Source organism: Gossypium arboreum, chromosome 9 (assembly GCF_025698485.1).
Source record: "Gossypium arboreum isolate Shixiya-1 chromosome 9, ASM2569848v2, whole genome shotgun sequence".
Classification (NCBI taxonomy): Eukaryota; Viridiplantae; Streptophyta; class Magnoliopsida; order Malvales; family Malvaceae; genus Gossypium; species Gossypium arboreum.
The window spans coordinates 23864867-23887892 of NC_069078.1; the positions used below are offsets into that span (position 1 = coordinate 23864867).

General features: G+C 40.3%; 1 protein-coding gene across 1 annotated transcript in view; it reads left to right on the top strand.

Moving 5' to 3' along the window:
* The first annotated feature begins 452 nt into the window (after positions 1–452).
* The window catches only part of LOC128280426 (uncharacterized), a 66263-nt gene continuing 43689 nt past the window's right edge, over positions 453–23026 (top strand). The window contains exon 1 of the mRNA XM_053018575.1: positions 453–1063. Coding sequence (XP_052874535.1) covers positions 453–1063 — 611 coding nt within the window. The remainder of the gene's footprint in view (positions 1064–23026) is intronic.

Genomic DNA, 23026 nt, shown 5'->3' on the forward strand with positions numbered 1-23026 from the left:
GATTCCACTCTAGAAATGGGAAAGGATTACTATGGACTTTGTTAGTGGGCTACCCTTGACGCCTACTAAGAAGAACTCGATATGTGTTATAGTGGATCGGTTAACCAAGTCTGCCCATTTTGTACCAGTTCGTACCGATTACTCGTTACAAAAATTGGCTAGGTTGTCTGTGGTGGAGAGTGTAAGATTGCATGGAGTGCTAGTTTCTATAATATCTGATAGGGACCCACGTTTCACTTTGCAATTTTGGAAGAAGCTGCATGAGACGTTGGGTACTAGGTTGAACTTCAGTACGACATTCCACCCTCAAACTGATGGATAGTCGGAGAGGGTGATCCAAGTTTTAGAAGATATCTTAAGAGGGTGTGTAAATTGAGTTCTGAGGTAGCTGGGAAGACTATTTGCCGTTAGCCGAATTCGCATACAATAATAGTTATCAAGCGAGTATTGGGATGGCTCTATATGAAGCACTATATGGACGAAGGTGTCGAACTCCAACATGTTGGATGGAATTGGGCAAACGAAGAATTTTGGGCCCTGTGTTAGTGGCAGATACTAAGGATAAGGTAAAATTGATTCGGAATCAGCTGAAGGAGGCCTCAGATAGGAAAAAGTCATATGCTGACCTTAAGTGTCGAAAGATAGAGTATGCAATGGGGGACATAGTTTTCCTTAAGGACTCTTCGTGGAAGAAGGTGTTAAGGTTTGGACGGAAAGGGAAGCTAAGCCCAAGGTTCATTGGGCCATATCGGGTTGTGAGGCGAATTAGACCAGTCACTTATAAACTGAAATTACCTCCTAAACTAAGCCAGATCCACGATGTGTTTCATGTTTCCATGCTAAGACGGTATCGCTTGGATCCTTCACATGTCGTGGCAGTGGAGGAAATCGAGGTCAAGCCAGACCTAACTTTCCAGGAAGAGCCCATAGAAATTCTTGGACGTGATGTTAAGGTACTGAGAAGGATGTCCATCCCATTAGTAAAAGTGCTTTGGCATAATCACAAGGCTAAGGAGGCTACTTGGGAACCTGAGCAAGCGATGCGACATCAATATCCTCAACTGTTTGAATTCGGTAAAATTTCGAGGACAAAATTTCTTTTAGGGGGTAGAGTTGTAACGCCCCAAAAATCCTGAAATCCTGACTTTTCTTTTTATTTTGATTTTGATAAAAAGTGTGCTTAATATTCCTAGTCAAGTGTTATTTATGTGTTAATAGGTCTTGGTTAAGGTTTGGGTTCGAACTTAGAGGTGAAGGAAATTATAGGTTAATAATTAAAAGAACCCTGATGGCAAGTAGGTTATGTGACACCCCGTACCCGAGTCCGTTACCGGAGTCGAACACAAGGTGCGCACAGACTTAACTTAATTGTTTCACAGTCCATAAAAAAAAAATTTCCAGACTAGCTGGTTACTGCATCACTGTCGCCTTAAAAATCATATCTTGAGTTTTAAAGCTCGAAAATCAGTTTTGTAAATTTTCCCTGAAAATAGACTCATAAGTCCATCAACATAATTTTTTCTAGAATTTTTTTTCAAGCAAATTAGTACAGTTTATTAGTTAAAGTCTCCCCTAATCCAGGGTTCGACTACACTGACCTTCACGCATTACGAATTGGATATCTCCCTGTACAGGGCTTCAATACTGATGCCGTTTGTTTACATAGAAACTAGACTCAGAGAGGAATCTATAAATATATGGCATGACTCCTAATTATCTCTGGTTAATTTACAATGAATTTCCAAAGTCGGAACAGGGGATCCAGAAACCGTTCTGGCCCTGTTTCACGAGAACTTTAATAGCTCTTAACATATAACTCATATGACCGTTTCATTTCTTCCATATGAAAGTAGATTCATCAAGGTTCATTTACATAATTTATTCAATATTTAATACCATTCCCACTATTTTTAGTGATTTTTCACATCCACATCACTGCTGCTGTCAGCATCTGCCTTTAAGGTAGGCTTTACCTATTTCATGATTTCCATGATTCAATTGGCCCTTTTTGCATATATAGCACAAAGTGTGATCATGATTAACCATTCCAATGGCTAATCGTTTCAAAACCATCCCATACCTCATAATGATCAACATACAAACGATTATAGTACTATGCTAAAAACGTATATAAGCCATTTTCACATGGCTATCCAAGTTTACACAAAACCGAAAGGTACATGACCTACAACCAAAGGGTAGTCCTATACATGCCATTTCAAAGTTCAACCAAAATTGTACCAAAATGGGGCTTTGATAGTGTGGATGACTTCGACTTGATCATCCCGAATCCGATAGCTAACGAGCAAAATCTATAAAACAGAGAGCCAAAGCAACGGGGTAAGCATTTTAATGCTTAGTAAGTCTCAAGTAATGAAATCAGCTTTGACTAAAGTATTACATTTACATAACTAAATGAATCACTTTATTAATACATATTCTCATAATCATACTTACTTCACATTACCGACCCTTATGTTTATACACAAAAGAACAACTCAGCCAAAGGCCGGTAGCTCGTTTATCAACTAAGCGAATTCTTACTTGTAAGGACTCAACTAATTCAAGCACATACGAACATACCTCATTGCTGGAATTTTCACAAGTGTATAAACTGAAATTTTTACAGCAAGATTGCTCATTTCCGAATTCACGTACCTTCGGGATTTAACCGGATATAACCACAAGCACAATTGCCTTCGGGTCTTAACCCGGATTTGGTAACTTGCACAATTGCCTTCGGGTCTTAGCCCGGATATAACAACTCGCACGAATGCCTTCGGGTCTTAGCCCGGATATAATCACTAGCATAAATGCCTTCGGGACTTAGCCCGGATATCATTCAAATGCTCATGTACACATATATCAATAATCATGACACATCCATATTTCATTTTCGTTACTAAGGCTCAAACACAATATTTATCAAACCTTTACAATTTCGCTCAATAGCCACACACAAGGAGCATGATTTCAATATAATTCAAGTAGGGTCATTACTCAAGACTTACCTCGGATGTTGTCGAACGATTTCGACGGCTATTCGATCACTTTTTCCTTTCCTTATCCAACGGTGGTCCTCTAAGCTCTTGAGCTAATTCACACAAATTTAACTTATTAAAATCTTATTATGATAGCTTATGGCGAATATGACAAGGAAATTTAAATGGTCCTATGGCCTTGGCCATCCTTTAGCTCAAATACTCAATGGTCATGCACAATTTTAATCACAACAAGCAATTCAATACAATTCATTCAATCATCAAAGTGAAGCTCAAGGTACTTAGCCCTTATATACATTAGACATTAGAGTCACATGTGTATGAAATCACGAATCAAATTCAACACATTAGTTAGTACTCTCCTTAGCGAATTTTCCAAGCCAAGAATAGGCATCAATATGCTTGCCTCTAACCGAATGCATGCACACCAACTCCCCTCATGTGGCGAATATGCATGTCCATGTTGAGGCCAATTATACACTTAATACCACACGAAACAGCATACATTTTACTAACTAACGATTACATATTGTAGCTCAATACACATCTCTCATTTACTTCATAACCAAACATCATCACAAGCAAATATACACCTTGAAATAGTATATATGTCATACCAATACATCATGTGCAAACATATATTCATGTAGGTGCAAGGGCGAATCCCAAGTTGCTTATATCCAAATATAAACACATATCCAAAGCTCAATCTTACCTACCATGCAACATGCATGAATCATACTTATGGATATACCATGGCGAATACACCACAACACCATACCGCTTCAATTTGGTCATGGTTAAACAAAGAACTTAGTATCTCATTCAAAAATGCTAAAAGAAAATCTAAGAGTCCTCAATCCCCATCGCATGTATCATTATCAAGCTTGATATTTAGCATGCAATGGCATTAACACCACATCCCTTTGGCGAATATCATTCCATGACATAGTAAAGATTTGAACCATGGGCTAATAAGAACATCAAGCTAGCAACTAAAAACATGCATGAATCTCATGGCACAACCTCAAACATACCTTAATCTTGATGCAAGTATAGCCAAATCTCTTCCTAATCCCTTCCAAACCAAACATGAAGCAAAAATTCCTTCCTTCCTCTTTAGTATTTTCGGTCAAGAGAGAATGAAATGGATGAGTAAATTTTTTCTTTTCTTTTCTTCAATACACGGCAATGGGGAGGGAGAAGCCTTCACACACATTTTTTTTTCATTTTTTATTACCCATACCCCTTAGTTTAATGTTTCTCCTAATGCACCAACAAAACATGTCTATGACATGTTTTGCCCATCCTCCTTGTCATGGCCGCCACCTCCTATAAAAGAGGGATATTTGACATGCAAGGCCATTGTTTTGCATGCATGCTTTAATTAGTCATCACACATTTCCCCATCATATTTTCAAAGTTTTCTACTAGGTCCTTTCTAGTGAAATTCACATTTATAACTCTAAATCAAACATCAAAATGTCACACATGAGTTAGCACATATTATAGGAAATAAAATAAATATTAAATTATTTTTATGCCTCGGTTTTGTGGTCCCGAAACCACATTCCGACTAGGGTCGTTTTAAGGTCATCACAACTCTCCCCCACTTAAGAAATTTTCGTCCCAAAATCTTACCGTAAATAGGCTTGGGTAACGCTCTTTCATAGAGTTCTCGGGTTCCCAAGTAGCTTCTTCCATCCCGTGTTTGAGCCATAACACTTTTACTAATGTAACCATTTTGTTTCGCAACTCCTTCACTTCACGAGCTAGGATACTAATCGGTTCTTCTTCATAACTCATATCGGCTTGAATTTCAACCTCGATGGACTAATTACGCATGCGACGGATCAGATCTATAGCGTCAAGCATCAAACATGAAAGACGCCGTGAATCTTTTCAAGTTCGGGGCAAAATCAAACGACACGCAATCGACCGACTCGTTCGGATATCTCATATGGTCCGATGAACCTCGGACTCAATTTGCCCTTGCGCCCAAATCGAGTATCTTTTTCCAAGGCGAAACTTTAAGAAACACTTTATCTCCCACCGATACTCAATGTCTTTTCGCTTCAGATCCGCGTCGACTTCGACGATCGGAGGCTATCTTCGATTTTCACAGATTACTTTTACTTTCTCAAAGATCTTTAATCAAATCCACTCAAAATTTTGCTTTCACCGAGCTCGGTCCAAAACAATGGTGTACGGCATTTACGCTCGCACAAGGCCTTGTAAGGCGCCATCTTAATACTTGATTGAAAACTATTGTTGTGTTTAATTCAATCAAAGGTAAATACCGTTCGATGCACCACCGAACTCGAGGATGCAACATCTCAACATATCCTCAAGTATCTGAATTATCCGCTCGATTGACCATCGGTTTGGGGTGAAAGGCGGTCTTTGAAATGCAACTTGGTACCCAAAGCTTCTTGCAATTTCTTCCAAAATCGCGAGGTCAACCTCGAATCTCTATCCGACACAATGTAAATCGGTACCCGTGTAATCTCACAACTGAGAAACGACAATTCAGCTAGTTTATCCAATGAAAAATCCAGACGCACGGGATAAAGTGAGCCGACTTAGTCGGTCTATTAACAACAACCCAAATCGCATCCTTCTTGCTCGCTGACAATGGCAGTCCGGACACAAAGTCCATTGTGACTCGATCCCATTTCCACTCGAGTATCGTGATCGGTCAAGTAACCTCAAGGCACCTGATGTTCCGCTTTCACTTGTTGACATATTAAACATCTCAAACAAAGTCGGAGATGTCTCGCTTCATACCATGCCACCAAAACCGACGTTTCAAATCATTGTACATCTTCGATTCCCGGTGGATTGCCATTCGGCTACAATGGGCTTCATTCAAATTATCGAAATAAGTTCAATTCTTTGGAACACACAGACGACTTCTGAACCTCAAACAATCGTCATCATCAATTTGAAACTCCGATTCCATGTTCGGAACACATTCAGTCCGTTTTACAATCAACTCATCGTCAACTTTCTGAGCTTCACGAATTTGATAAGTCAATAATGGTTTGGCCTTTAATTCGGCTACTAACACATTGTCGGGTAGAATAGACAAGTGTACATTCATAGCTCGTAAAGCAAAAAAGGATTTTCGCTTAAGGCGTCCGCAACCACATTAGCCTTTCCCGGTGATAATCAATGACAAGCTCATAATCTTTTAACAACTCGAGCCAACGTCTTTGTCGCAGATTTAAGTCTCTTTGAGTCATCAAATATTTGAGACTTTTGTGATCCGAATACACATGGCACTTCTCACCAAATAAGTAATGTCTCCATATCTTTAAGGCGAATACGATGGTAGCCAATTCGAGATCATGGGTTGGATAATTTTTCTCATGTGGCTTTAATTGCCTCGACGCATAGGCCACAACTCGACCTTCTTGCATCAATACGTAACCTAACCCAAGTAGGGAGGCGTCACTATAGATGACAAACTCTTTGCAAGATTCGGGCTGTACTAGTATTGGAGCTTCCGTCAAATGAGTTTTCAATTGGCCAAAACTTTTCTGACACTTTTCCGTCCATTCAAACTTGACATCTTTCTGAAGCAGTTTCGTCATGGGTGTGGCTATCATCGAGAATCCTTTTACAAACCGTCGGTAGTAACCGGAAAGTCCCAAAAAGTCCGAACCTCAAGAATATTTCTTGGAGGCTTCCAGCTAAGTATGGATGAAATTTTGCTCGTCGACTCGAATACCCGATGCGAGATATCACATGACCTAAGAAGCTAACCTCTCTAACCGTAATTCACACTTGTCGAACTTAGCATATAACCGCTATCCCGTAATATTTGCAACACTAATCTCGTGTGCTCGCATGTTCGATCTCATCTCTTGAATAGACCAGATGTCGCCAATGAACACAACTACGAACCGATCCAAATATGGTCTGAAAATCCGATTCATCAAATCCATAAATACCGCGAGGGCATTAGTGAGCCGAACGGCATCACTAAGAACTCGAGTGACAATTCTCGCTCAAGGCGCTTTTGGGTATATCCGATCTCGGATTCAAGAATCGATAATAGCCCGATCTCAAATCTATTTTTGAGAACACCGAGGTTCTTCAGCTTGATCGAACAAATCATTGATATGCGGTAACGGATATTTGTTCTTTATTGTCACTTTATTGTCGACGATAGTCGATGCACAACCTCATGGTTCCGCCCTTCTTTTCACAAACAACACCGGTGCACCCCAAGGTGAAAACTCAAGCGAGCAAAACCTCTATCCACCAACTCTTGCAACTGAGCTTTCAACTCCTTCAATTCCATTGGTGCCATACGATATGAGCTATCGAAATCGGTGTGGTCCCAGGTATAAGCTCAATACCAAACTCTACCTCCCGAACAGAGGGCAAACCCGGTAATTCTTCTGAAAACATCCGGTATTCACAAACCACCCAAGACAGATTCGGTTTTGTTTCTAACTCCTTATCATCAAGTACATACGCAAGGTATGCTTCGCACCCTTTTCTTACATATTTCTGGGCCAACATTGATGATATTACAGCTGGCACCCCCTTCAAGTCCGTAGACTCAACTCGGATCATCTCGTTATTTGCGCACCTCAAATCAATAGTCTTGCTTTTGCAATTCACAACAGCATCATGCACGGTCAACCAATCCAACCCAAGAATAACATCAAATTCATCGAACGGGCAAAAGCATCAAGTCCGCCGGAAAACAGGAACCTCGAATTACTAAGGGACATTTCTTACACACTTTGTCGACCAACACGTAACGACCCAAGGGATTTGACACCCGAATTACGAACTCAGTAGACTCAATAGGTAAAGTCTTACTGGATGCTAAGGTTTCGCATATATAAGAGTGAGTAGAACCAGGGTCAATTAAAGCAATCACATTAGTATCAAAGAGAGTGAAAGTACTGGTAATAACATCCGGCGAGGATGCATCCTCACGTCTTGCAGATGGCATAAGCCCTAGCAGAGCGCGAGCCTCGGATCTGGTCGTAGCATCTCTAGATCCTCTCTGACCACCACTAGCATTGCCCGTATTTCTAGATGGTCAACCTCGAGCAGTGGTAGCACCCGGTTTCCCACTCTGATCTACATTCTGCTCGCATAACCTTGGGCAATCTTTAATGAAGTGGTCAACTGCTCCACACTTGTAACAGAGCGGTCACAGAATCTACAACTTCCTAATGCCATTTGCCACAATCATCGCACTGCTTCTCTCTCGACGATCATTTCCACCATCACGATCAAGTGACTCGTGTGGTCACAGGGGTCGATCGCGATCTCGCCTAGAAAAGCCCGGTGTCTCTAGACCGCCTAAGCCATCTCTAAATTTCTTTGATGATGTGGGAAGGGCTTCCCAAGACCTCTTACGAAACTCCCTTGCTCCCACTTCACTTTTCTTTTCTCCATATCGAGCTCCTCGGCTTTGCACGCCGCCGACAAGAGCCACAAACTCTGATTTCCAAAATGCCAACATACGACTTTATATCATCATTCATCCATCTTCAAGCATTTACACATCACGACTTCAAGAAATGCATTCTCGCTGCATCGGCTAAGCCTCACAAATTTTCGCTCATAGTCGGTGAATCGACATGGAAGCTTGTTTAAGTTCAAGAAATTCCTTCCGCTTTTGATCCATAAATCTCGATCGATATACTTTTTCCAAACTCGCTTTGGAAAAACTCCCAAGTTACTTGCTCTCGGCACAACAGAAGTCGAGTACACCACCAATAGTAGGCGTAATCACGTAGCAAGGAGATAGTACACTTTAGGCATTCATCGGTGTACAAGATAGCTCATCGAGTACCTTGATAGTGTTGTCCAACCAAAATTCAGCTTGCTCGGCATCGCCGCTATCCGTAGCTTTAAATTCAAGAGCCCCATGTTTTCGGATTCATCAAACTGGGGCTTATTGGACCTTATTTGGTCATTCCATCGAGGCATTGTAGGTGCGGGGTTGTATTTGCCGAATGGAGGTTCTGAACAGTAGTGTTAGTTCGAATGTATTGGTTAAACCAATCATTCATCACGCTATAGAAAGCTTGCCTAGCCTCATCATTCGGATTGTTAGCAACAGGTTGAGAGTCCGGCGGCTGTCCCTTGTGCGGAGCAGCGCCACACTCTCCACATCATCACCTATCGCTTCGGTTGGGATCGGGATCCATTACTATAAATAAACACAAATTCAAACGCCGTAAATCACCACACTATCAAATAATCACATAAAATGGCATGTATAGCTAGACCCAAACGCATTACGGTAGTCCTAGAATCGACTAAACCGTAGCTCTGATACCAATAAAATTGTGACACCCCGTACCCAAGTCCGTTACCGGAGTCGAACACAAGGTGCGCACAGACTTAACTTAATTGTTTCACAGTCCATAAAAAAAAATTTCCAGACTAGCTGGTTACTGCATCACTGTCGCCTTAAAAATCATATCTTGAGTTTTAAAGCTCAAAAATCAGTTTCATAAATTTTCCCTCAAACTAGACTCATAAGTCCATCAACATAATTTTTTCTAGAATTTTTTTTCAGGCCAATTAGTACAGTTTATTAGTTAAAGTCTCCCCTAATCCAGGGTTCGACTACACTGACCTTCACGCATTACGAATTGGATATCTCCCTGTACAGGGCTTCAATACTGATGTTGTTTGTTTCCATAGAAACTAGACTCAGAGAGCAATCTATACATATATGGCATGACTCCTAATTATCTCTGGTTAATTTACAATGAATTTCCAAAGTCGGAACAGGGGATCCAGAAACCGTTCTGGCCCTGTTTCACGAGATCTTTAATAGCTCTTAACATATAACTCATATGACCGTTTCGTTTCTTCCATATGAAAGTAGATTCATCAAGGTTCATTTACATAATTTATTCACTATTTAATACCATTCCTACTATTTTTAGTGATTTTTCACATCCACATCACTGCTGCTGTCAGCATCTGCCTTTAAGGTAGGCTTTACCTATTTCATGATTTCCATGATTCAATTGGCCCTTTTTGCATATATAGCACAAAGTGTGATCATGATTAACCATTCCAATGGCTAATCGTTTCAAAACCATTCCATACCTCATAATGATCAACATACAAACGATTATAGTACTATGCTAAAAACGTATATAAGCCATTTTCGCATGGCTATCCAAGTTTACACAAAACCGAAAGGTACATGACCTACAACCAAAGGGTAGTCCTATACATGCCATTTCAAAGTTCAACCAAAATTGTACCAAAATGGGGGCTTTGATAGTGTGGATGACTTCACTTCAATCATCCCGAATCCGATAGCTAACGAGCAAAATCTATAAAACAGAGAGCCAAAGCAACGGGTAAGCATTTTAATGCTTAGTAAGTCTCAAGTAATGAAATCAGCTTTGACTAAAGTATTACGCTTACATAACTAAATGAATCACTTTATTAATACACATTCTCATAATCATACTTACTTCACATTACCGACCCTTATGTTTATACACAAAAGAACAACTCACCAAAGGCCGGTAGCTCGCTTATCAACTAAGCTTAATTCTTACTTGTAAGGACTCAACTAATTCAAGCACATACTAACATACCTCATTGCTGGAATTTTCACAAGTGTATAAACTGAAATTTTTACAGCAAGATTGCTCATTTCCGAATTCACGTACCTTCGGGATTTAACCGGATATAACCACAAGCACAATTGCCTTCGGGTCTTAACCCGGATTTGGTAACTTGCACAATTGCCTTTGGGTCTTAGCCCGAATATAACAACTCGCACGAATGCCTTCGGGTCTTAGCCCGGATATAATCACTAGCATAAATGCCTTCAGGACTTAGCCCGGATATCATTCAAATGCTCATGTACACATATATCAATAATCACGACACATCCATATTTCATTTTTGTTACTAAGGCTCAAACACAAAATATTTATCAAACCTTTACAATTTCGGCTCAATAGCCACACACAAGGAGCATGATTTCAATATAATTCAAGTAGGGTCATTACTCGAAGACTTACCTCGGATGTTGTCGAAAGATTTCGACGGCTATTCGATCACTTTTTCCTTTCCTTATCCAACGGTGGTCCTCTAAGCTCTTGAGCTAATTCACACAAATTTAACTTATTAAAATCTTATTATGATAGCTTATGGCCGAATATGACAAGGAAATTTAAATGGTCCTATGGCCTTGGCCATCCTTTAGCTCAAATACTCAATGGTCATGCACAATTTTAATCACAACAAGCAATTCAATACAATTCATTCAATCATCAAAGTGAAGCTCAAGGTACTTAGCCCTTATATACATTAGACATTAGAGTCACATGTGTATGAAATCACGAATCAATTCAACACATTAGTTAGTACTCTCCTTAGCCAATTTTCCAATCCAAGAATAGGCATCAATATGCTTGCCTCTAACCAATGCATGCACACCAACTCCCTCATGTGGTCAATATGCATGTCCATGTTGAGGCCAATTATACACTTAATACCACACAAAAACAGCATACATTTTACTAACTAACGCTACATATTGTAGCTGAATACACATCTCTCATTTACTTCATAACCGAAACATCATCACAAGCAAATATACACCTTGAAATAGTATATATGTCATACCAATACATCATGTGCAAACATATATTCATGTAGGTGCAAGGGCCGAATCCCAAGTTGCTTATATCCAAATATAAACACATATCCAAAGCTCAAATCTTACCTACCATGCAACATGCATGAATCATACTTATGGATATACCATGGCCGAATACACCACAACACTATACCGCTTCAATTTGGTCATGGTTAAACAAAGAACTTAGTATCTCATTCAAAATGCTAAAAGAAAATCTAAGAGTCTCAATCCCCATCGCATGTATCATTATCAAGCTTGATATTTAGCATGCAATGGCATTAACACCACATCCCCTTTGGCCGAATATCATTCCATGACATAGCAAAGATTTGAACCATGGGCTAATAAGAACATCAAGCTAGCAACTAAAAACATGCATGAATCTCATGGCACAACCTCAAACATACCTTAATCTTGATGCAAGTATAGCCAAATCTCTTCCTAATCCCCTTCCAAACCAAACATGAAGCAAAAATTCCTTCCTTCCTCTTTAGTATTTTCGGTCAAGAGAGAATGAAATGGATGAGTAAATTTTTTTCTTTTCTTTTCTTCAATACACGGCAATGGGGATGGGAGAAGCCTTCACACACATTTTTTTTTCATTTTTTTATTACCCATACCCCTTAGTTTAATGTTTCTCCCTAATGCACCAACAAAACATGTCTATGACATGTTTTGCCCATCCTCCCTTGTCATGGCCGGCCACCTCTTGTAAAAAGAGGGATATTTGACATGCAAGGCCATTGTTTTGCATGCATGTTTTAATTAGTCATCACACATTTCCCCATCATATTTTCAAAGTTTTCTACTAGGTCCTTTCTAGTGAAATTCACATTTATAACTCTAAATCAAACATCAAAAATGTCACACATGAGTTAGCACATATTATAGGCAATAAAATAAATATTAAATTATTTTTATGCCTCTGTTTTGTGGTCCCGAAACCACATTCCGACTAGGGTCATTTTAAGGCTGTCACAACTCTCCCCCACTTAAGAAATTTTCGTCCCAAAATCTTACCGTAAATAGGTTTGGGTAACGCTCTTTCATAGAGTTCTCGTTTCCCAAGTAGCTTCTTCCATCCCGTGTTTGAGCCTTAACACTTTTACTAACGGAACCCTTTTGTTTCGCAACTCCTTCACTTCACGAGCTAGGATACAAATCGGTTCTTCTTCATAACTCATATCGGCTTGAATTTCAACCTCGATGGACTAATTACGCGCGACGGATCGATCTATAGCGTCAAGCATCGAAACATGAAAGACGTCGTGAATCTTTTCAAGTTCAGGGGCAAAATCAAACGACACGCAATCGGACCGACTCGCTCGGATATCTCATATGGCCCGATGAACCTCGACTCAATTTGCCCTTACGCCCAAATCGAGTATCTTTTCCAAGGCGAAACTTTAAGAAACACTTTATCTCCCACCGATACTCAATGTCTTTTCTTTTGAGATCCGCAGACGACTTCGACGATCGGAGGCTATCTTCAGATTTTCACGGATTACTTTTACTTTCTGCTCAGATCTCTAATCAAATCCACTCCAAAATTTTGCTTTCACCGAGCTCGGTCCAAAACAATGGTGTACGGCATTTACGCCGTACAAGGCCTTTTAAGGCGCCATCTTAATACTTGATTGAAAACTATTATTGTGCTTAATTCAATCAAAGGTAAATACCGCTCCTATGCACCATCGAACTCGAGGATGCAACATCTCAACATATCCTTAAGTATATGAATTATCCGCCGGATTGACAATCGGTTTGGGGTGAAAGGCGGTGCTGAAATGCAACTTGGTACCCAAAGCTTCTTGCAATTTCTTCCAAAATCGCGAGGTGAACCTCGGATCTCTATCCGACACAATGTAAATCGGTACTCGTGTAATCTCACAACCGAGAAACATACAATTCAGCTTAGTTTATCCAATGAAAATCCAGACGCACGGGATAAAGTGAGCCGACTTAGTCACCTATCAACAACAACCCAAATCTCATCCTTCTTGCTCACGACAATGGCGGTCCGGACACAAAGTCCATTGTGACTCGATCCCATTTCCACTCGAGTATCGTGATCGCTAAAGTAACCTCAAGGCACCTGATGTTCCGCTTTCACTTGTTGACATATTAAACATCTCAAACAAAGTCGGAGATGTCTCGCTTCATACCATGCCACCAAAACCGACGCTTTCAAATCATTGTACATCTTCGTATTCCCCGTGGATTGCCATTCGCTACAATGGGCTTCATTCAGAATTATCAAATAAGTTCCAAATTCTTTGGAACACACAGACGACTTCAACCTCAAACAATCGTCATCATCAATTTGAAACTCCGATTCCTTGTTCGAACACATTCAAATTGCTTTACAATCAACTCATCGTCAACTTTCGAGCTTCACGAATTTGATGAGTCAATAATGGTTTGACTTTAATTCGCTACTAACACATTGTCGGGTAGAATAGACAAGTGTACATTCATAGCTCGTAAAGCAAACAAAGGATTTTCGCTTAAGGCGCCCGCAACCACATTAGCCTTTCCTCGGTGATAATCAATGACAAGCTCATAATCTTTTAACAACTTGAGCCAACGCCTTTGTCGCAGATTTAAGTCTCTTTGAGTCATCAAATATTTGAGACTTTTGTGATCTGAATACACATGGCACTTCTCACCAAATAAGTAATGTCGCAATATCTTTAAGGCGAATACGATGGCAGCCAATTCGAGATCATGGGTCGGATAATTTTTCTCATGTGGCTTTAATTGCCTTGACGTATAGGCCACAACTCGACCTTCATGCATCAATACGCAACCTAACCCAAGTAGGGAGGCGCCACTATAGATGACAAACTCTTTGCAAGATTCGGCCGCATTAGTATTGAGCTTCCACAAATGAGTTTTCAATTGGTCAAACTTTTCGACACTTTTCCGCCCATTCAAACTTAACATCTTTCTCAAGTAGTTTCGTCATGGGTGTGGCTATCATCGAGAATCCTTTTACAAACCGTCGGTAGTAACCGACAAGTCCCAAAAGCTCCGAACCTCAAGAATATTTCTTGGAGGCTTCCAGCTATATGGCTAAAATTTTGCTCGGGTCGACTCGAATACCCGATGCGATATCACATAACCCAAGAAGCTAACCTCTTAACCGTAACTCACACTTGCTGAACTTAGCATATAACCGCTATCCCGTAATATTTGCAACACTAATCTCGTGTGCTCCGCATGTTCGGTCTCATCTCTTGAATAGACCAGATGTCGCCAATGAACACAATCGCGAATCGATCCAAATATGGTCTGAAAATCCGATTCATCAAATCCATAAATACCAGTAGGGCATTAGTGAGCCCAAATGGCATCACTAAGAACTCAGAGTGACCATATCTCGCTCAAGGCGCTTTGGGTATATCCGAATCTCGATTCAAGAATCGATAATAGCCCGATCTCAAATCTATTTTTGAGAACACCGAGGTTCTTCAGCTTGATCGAACAAATCATCGATACGCGGTAAAGGATATTTGTTCTTTATTGTCACTTTATTGTCGACGATAGTCGATGCACAACCTCATGGTTCCGCCCTTCTTTTCACAAACAACACCGGTGCACCCCAAGGTGAAAAACTTGGGTGAGCAAAACCTCTATCCACCAACTCTTGCAATCGAAGCTTTCAACTCCTTCAATTCCATTGGTGCCATACGATACGGAGCTATCGAAATCGGTGTGGTCCTAGGTATAAGCTCAATACCAAACTCTACCTCCCGAACAGGGGGCAAACCCGGTAATTCTTCGGGAAAAACATCTGGGTATTCACAAACCACCGCACAGATTCGGTTTTGTTTCTAACTCCTTATCATCAAGTACATACGCAAGGTATGCTTCAGACCCTTTTCTTACATATTTCGGGCCAACATTGATGATATTACACCGGCACCCCTTCAAGTCCGTCGACTCAACTCGGATCATCTCGTTATTTGCGCACCTCAAATCAATAGTCTTGCTTTTGCAATTCACAACCGCATCATGCACGGTCAACCAATCCAACCCAAGAATAACATCAAATTCATCGAACGGCAAAAGCATCAAGTTCACGGAAAATAGGAACCTCAATTACTAGGGACATTTTTACACACTTTGTCGACCAAAGACGTAACAACCCAAGGATTTGACACTGAATTACGAACTCAAGAGACTCAATAGGTAAAGTCTTCTTGGATGCTAAGGTTTCGATATATAAGAGTGAGTAGAACCAGGGTCAATTAAAGCAATCACATTAGTATCAAAGAGATTGAAAGTATCGGTAATAACATCTGGCGAGGAAGCATCCTCACGTGCGCGTATGGCATAAGCCCTAGCCGGAGCGCGAGCCTCGGATTTGGTCGCAGATCTCTAGATCCTCTCGACCACCACTAGCATTGCCCGTATTTCTAGATGGTCTACCTCGAGCAAAGGTAGCACCCGGTTTCCCACTCGATCTACATTCTGCTCGCATAACCTTGTGCAATCTTTAATGAAATGGTCAATCGCCCGCACTTCTAACAGAGCGGTCACGGAATCTACAACTTCGAATGCCATTTGCCACAATACGGCACTCCGCTCTCTCGATGATCATTTCCACCATCGGCGATCAAGTGACTCGTGTGGTCACAGGGGTCGATCGCGATCTCGCCTAGAAAAGCCCGGTGTCTCTAGACCGCCTAAGCCATCTCTAAATTTCTTTGATGATCGTGGGAAGGGCTTCCCAAGACCTTTACGAGACTCCCTTGCTCCCACTTCAGCTTTTCTTTTCTCCATATCGAGCTCCTCGGCTTTGCACGCCGCCGACAAGAGCCATAAACTCTCGATTTCCAAAATGCCAACATACAACTTTATATCATCATTCACCCATCTTCAAGCGCTTACACATCACACTTCAAGAAATGCATTCCGTGCATCTGCTAAGCCTCACAAATTTTCGTTCATAGTCGGTAACCGACATGGAAGCTTGTTTAAGTTCAAGAAATTCCTTCCGTTTTTGATCCATAAATCTCTGATGATATACTTTTTCCAAACTCGCTTTGAAAACTCCCAAGTTACTTGCTCTCGGGGCACAACAAAAGTCGAGTACTCCACCAATAGTAGGCGTAATCACGTAGCAAGGAGATAGTACACTTTAGGCATTCATCGGTGTACAAGATAGCTCATCGAGTAATTCGGATAGTGTTGTCCAACCAAAATTCAGCTTGCTCGGCATCGTCGCTATCCGTAGCTTTAAATTCAGAGTCCCATGTTTTCGGATTCATCAACTGGGGCTTATTGGACCTTATTTGGTCGGCCATCGGGAGGCATTGTAGGTGCGGGGTTGTATTAGCCGGAATGGAGGTTGTGGAACAGTAGTGTTAGTTCGAATGTATTGGTTAAACCAATCATTCATCACGCTTATAGAAAGCTTGCCTAGCCTCATCATTCGGATTGCTAGCAACAAAGTTGAGAGTCCGGCCGCCGTCCCTTGTGGGAGCAGCGCCACACTCTCCACATCATCACTATCGCTTTCGTTGGGATCGGGATCCATTACTATAAATAAACACAAATTCAAACGTCGAAATCACCACACTATCAAATAATCACATAAAATGGCATGTATAGCTAGACCCAAACGCATTACGGTAGTCCTAGAATCGACTAAACCGTAGCAATCGATACTAATAAAATTGTGACACCTGCACTCGAAGTCCGCTATCGAGTCGAACACAAAATGCGCATGCACTTAACTTAATTGTTTCACACCCATAAAAAAAAAGTTTCCGACTAGTTGTTATCGCATCACCGCCGCCTTAAAAATCATATCTTGAGTTTTAAAGCTCGAAAATCAGTTTCGTAAATTTCCCAGAAACTAGACTCATAATTCCATCAACATAATTTTTTCTATAATTTTTGGTCGGGCCAATTAGAACAGTTTATTAGTTAAATTCTCCCCTAATCCAGGGTTCGACTACACTGACCTTTACGCATTACGAATTGGATATCTCCCTGTACAGGGCTTCAATACTAATGCCGTTTGTTTCCATAGAAACTAGACTCAGAGAGGAATCTATACATATATGGCATGACTCCTAATTATCTCTGGTTAATTTACAATGAATTTCCAAAGTCGGAACAGGGGATCCAGAAACCGTTCTGCCCTGTTTCACGAGATCTTTAATAGCTCTTAACATATAACTCATATGACCGTTTCGTTTCTTCCATATGAAAGTAGATTCATCAAGGTTCATTTACATAATTTATTCACTATTTAATACCATTCCTACTATTTTAGTGATTTTCACATCCACATCACTGCTGCTGTCAAGATCCGCCTTTAAGGTAGGCTTTACCTATTTCATGATTTCCATGATTCAATTGGCCCTTTTTGCATATATAGCACAAAGTGTGATCATGATTAACCATTCCAATGGCTAATCGTTTCAAAACCATTCCATACCTCATAATGATCAACATACAAACGATTATAGTACTATGCTAAAACGATATAAGCCATTTTCGCATGGCTATCCAAGTTTACACAAAACCGAAAGGTACATGACCTACAACCAAAGGGTAGTCCTATACATGCCATTTCAAAGTTCAACCAAAATTGTACCAAAATGGGGCTTTGATAGTGTGGATGACTTCGACTTGATCATCCCGAATCCGATAGCTAACGAGCAAAATCTATAAAACAGAGAGCCAAAGCAACGGGTAAGCATTTTAATGCTTAGTAAGTCTCAAGTAATGAAATCAGCTTTGACTAAAGTATTACATTTACATAACTAAATGAATCACTTTATTAATACACATTCTCATAATCATACTTACTTCACATTACCAATTCTTATGTTTATACACAAAAGAACAACTCAAATTAAAGGCCGGTAGCTCGCTTATCAACTAAGCGAATTCTTACTTGTAAGGACTCAACTAATTCAAGCACATACGAACATACCTCATTGCTGGAATTTTCACAAGTGTATAAACTGAAATTTTTACAGCAAGATTGCTCATTTCCGAATTCACGTACCTTCAGGATTTAACCGGATATAACCACAAGCACAATTGCCTTCGGGTCTTAACCCGGATTTGGTAACTTGCACAATTGCCTTCGAGTCTTAGCTCGGATATAACAACTCGCACGAATGCCTTCGGGTCTTAGCCCGGATATAATCACTAGCATAAATGCCTTCGGGACTTAGCCCGATATCATTCAAATGCTCATGTACACATATATCAATAATCACGACACATCCACATTTCATTTTCGTTACTAAGGCTCAAACACAAAATATTTATCAAACCTTTACAATTTCGGCTCAATAGCCACACACAAGGAGCATGATTTCAATATAATTCAAGTAGGGTCATTACTCGAAGACTTACCTCGGATGTTGTCGAACGATTTCGACGGCTATTCGATCACTTTTTCCTTTCCCTTATCCAACGGTGGTCCTCTAAGCTCTTGAGCTAATTCACGTAAATTTAACTTATTAAAATCTTATTATGATAGCTTATAGCCGAATATGACAAGGAAATTTAAATGGTCCTATGGCCTTGGCCATCCTTTAGCTCAAATACTCAATGGTCATGCACAATTTTTGATCACAACAAGCAATTCAATACAATTCATTCAATCATCAAAGTGAAGCTCAAGGTACTTAGCCCTTATATACATTAGACATTAGAGTCACATGTGTATGAAATCACGAATCAATTCAACACATTAGTTAGTACTCTCCTTAGCCAATTTTCCAAGCCAAGAATAGGCATCAATATGCTTGCCTCTAACCGAATGCATGCACACCAACTCCCTCATGTGGCGAATATGCATGTCCATGTTGAGGCCAATTATACACTTAATACCACACAAAACAGCATACATTTTACTAACTAACGATTACATATTGTAGCTCAATACACATCTCTTTTACTTCATAACCAAACATCATCACAAGCAAATATACACCTTGAAATAGTATATATGTCATACCAATACATCATGTGCAAACATATATTCATGTAGGTGCAAGGGTCAATCCCAAGTTGCTTATATCCAAATATAAACACATATCCAAAGCTCAAATCTTACCTACCATGCAACATGCATGAATCATACTTATGGATATACCATGGCCGAATACACCACAACACCATACTGTTTCAATTTGGTCATGGTTAAACAAAGAACTTAGTATCTCATTCAAAAATGCTAAAAGAAAATCTAAGAGTCCTCAATCCCCCATCGCATGTATCATTATCAAGCTTGATATTTAGCATGCAATGGCATTAACACCACATCCCCTTTGGCCAAATATCATTCCATGACATAGTAAAGATTTGAACCATGGGCTAATAAGAACATCAAGCTAGCAACTAAAAACATGCATGAATCTCATGGCACAACCTCAAACATACCTTAATCTTGATGCAAGTATAGCCAAATCTCTTCCTAATCCCTTCCAAACCAAACATGAAGCAAAATTCCTTCCTTCCTCTTTAGTATTTTCGGTCAAGAGAGAATGAAATGGATGAGCAAATTTTTTCTTTTCTTTTCTTCAATACACGGCAATGGGGAGGGAGAAGCCTTCACACACATTTTTTTTCATTTTTTATTACCCATACCCTTTAGTTTAATGTTTCTCCCTATCGCACCAACAAAACATGTCTATGACATGTTTTGCCCATCCTCCCTTGTCATGGCCGCCACCTCCTATAAAAAGAGGGATATTTGACATGCAAAGCCATTGTTTTGCATGCATGCTTTAATTAGTCATCACACATTTCCCCATCATATTTTCAAAGTTTTCTAGTAGGTCGTTTCTAGTGAAATTCACATTTATAACTCTAAATCAAACATCAAAAATGTCACACATGAGTTAGCACATATTATAGGCAATAAAATAAATATTAAATTATTTTTATGCCTCGGTTTTGTGGTCTCGAAACCACATTTCGAGTAGGGTCATTTTAAGGCTGTCACAGGTTAGCGTTTGAATAAATGAAGGAGGAATTGGACACAAGAAAGCCTTGTGGTGGAGTGATAAGTGGCGTCACATGCAGGGCAAGGGGGTTTGGGGTTCGAATCCCTCATTGCTCTAAAGAAGGATTTATTTTTGCTTAAGAGATGGTCAGTGGTGGCGGTGGCTATGAACACTGTAGGGAGTGATAATAGGAGAAATTTAATGAGGGGATGAGGCAGTTATTAGGGAGAAAAATTAGGAGATGAGGAGTGAAGAAGAGGAGGATTCGAATTGGGAATTTGGGCATAGGAATTCGGCTATAGACTATATATAGGTGTCGAATGTGAGGATTCCAAGCTAATGTTGAATTATCCCTTTCCTTGTTACGAGAAAGAACCTTTCTCTCCAAGGATCAAAAAGCCGAAATTCCTTGTTCTTCCTTCTTTACTTTGTGTTGATTTTCTATTCTTTCCCCTACTCCATACTTTTTTTTGATTCACCATTGGTTGTGAACGGCTTCTACTACTCTTTTTCTTTGTGCTGAATAACCTTTTCCATCATACAAACCTTAAAAGCTAAATATCCTCTGTACCGCCACTACTCCTTCTACTTTGGCCAATTCTAGTGTAAGTGTTTTGTTCTTTCAGTCGGTTTTGCTAAGTATCGATTACTCCTGTCCCTCACTCCTTCGAAATCGGTTTTAGTAGGATTAGTATCGACCTCAGTCTTTTGGATCTCTGCCGATTTGCTCCCTAGGTGTTGAAACTTTGGTAAGTGTTCTTCACTTTGGTAAGGGTTGGCTGAATAGGCTTTAATGGGGAAGGGTGACATATGTTGGATACAAGTCACCCATTATGTTTTTAACGATAAGGTTAATACAGATCTGGAAAGTGCTCATGATTAGTGAGCAAGAAAAAGGCATTAAGGTTTGGCGTTCCAGGTAAGGTTAAGGTGAGGTTTCGGATTTTGGTAAAAGTATTCGATAAGTATGTGTGATTAATCATTGAGTAACATCGATTGTAGGTTCGTGGCTACAGAGATCGCAGCACATTCTTTTACCAAGTGTGTGCTTACACTGCACACACACAGTAGATCGGCAAATCCTGATATGCCGAAAAGACGAAATGCCGAAAAGCTAAAATTTTGGCTACAATAGACTTGCGAGTGCGCGAATACTCGTAAGGGGAAACTGATAGGTTTTCAGAGGCCCCATGGGCTATACCATGGACTTGGGTCGTGTATTGGCCAACCGGGCCAGAGTGGGCTAAATGGGCCCGATGGGCTGTAGGGCCTATAATAGGCAAAATTGGCCACTTCACACTAAGTGATGAGAAATTGTATGAAAGCATGACTATTTATGTGATTTGGGCCTAATGGGCCACACGAATGTGATTTGGGCCAATGGGCCATGTGAATGAGATTGGGCCTAGTGGGCCATTTACATGTATGTAGACTTGTTTGGGCTTTGTAAGGGGGTTATGGGCCTAGTATCTGAAACTGCTTAAACAAACATAGAACTTAAGTAGTTAATTGCGACCGTGGACGAGTCATAAGGTTAATGTGTGGCAATGGTATATACATGTCTAGGATTGGACCTAGGGAGAGCTTGGTACTTAAGCGGTCTTAATGACTCACCTTCTCTTCTCTGGAATCCTACTTGGTGCATAGTATCTGTTCGCTTTAGCCAACAGGGACTTGTTAACAGGCCAAGGTAAGTAACAAACCCATAACAAGAGAAATTACCGAAATGCCCCTAAGGGCAAAAATGACTAAATTACCCCTATGTGTGGAATGTAAGACTTATGGATATTCATGTATATCTACTGCATACATACGATGTTTTGTTTAGGTTGCATATGGGTTGGGAATAATGGAACGGAGGAAGTATATGAGGATCGCATGGTTGCTTGACAATCGTGGATCCACTGATGGCTATTAAGCCCAATATGTGATTAGCAGCTTGCTGCAATGAAGGTAGTACCGCAACTGGGCTACCATTGATGTGTATCGGATGGGTGGGTCGATATTTATATCCCCACATGATGTGTACCGGGGGACGGAGTTGGTGTGTAGCAGTTGAATTATTGGGGTGGGTGCAATGTATGACATTATGGTGATTGATGATTTCTTAGGACTCTTCGAGGGTTGTGCATACTGAGTTTTTGAAAACTCACCCCCCTCTTTTATTTTTCACAAGTGATGCTCGTAGGAGGTTCGACGGTTGGAGGGACTCTGAGGTGGCCAGCTAGCAAGACGACTTGGACTTGTTTTTTTAAAAACATATAGTTTCTAGTTATTAAGTTATTTTAGACTGGAATGTAATAAAGTCCTCCCTCTGGTTATTGTTCAAATTAGGATTATTATTTTTATGCATTATGTTTGTAAGAAGTTGAACATGGGTT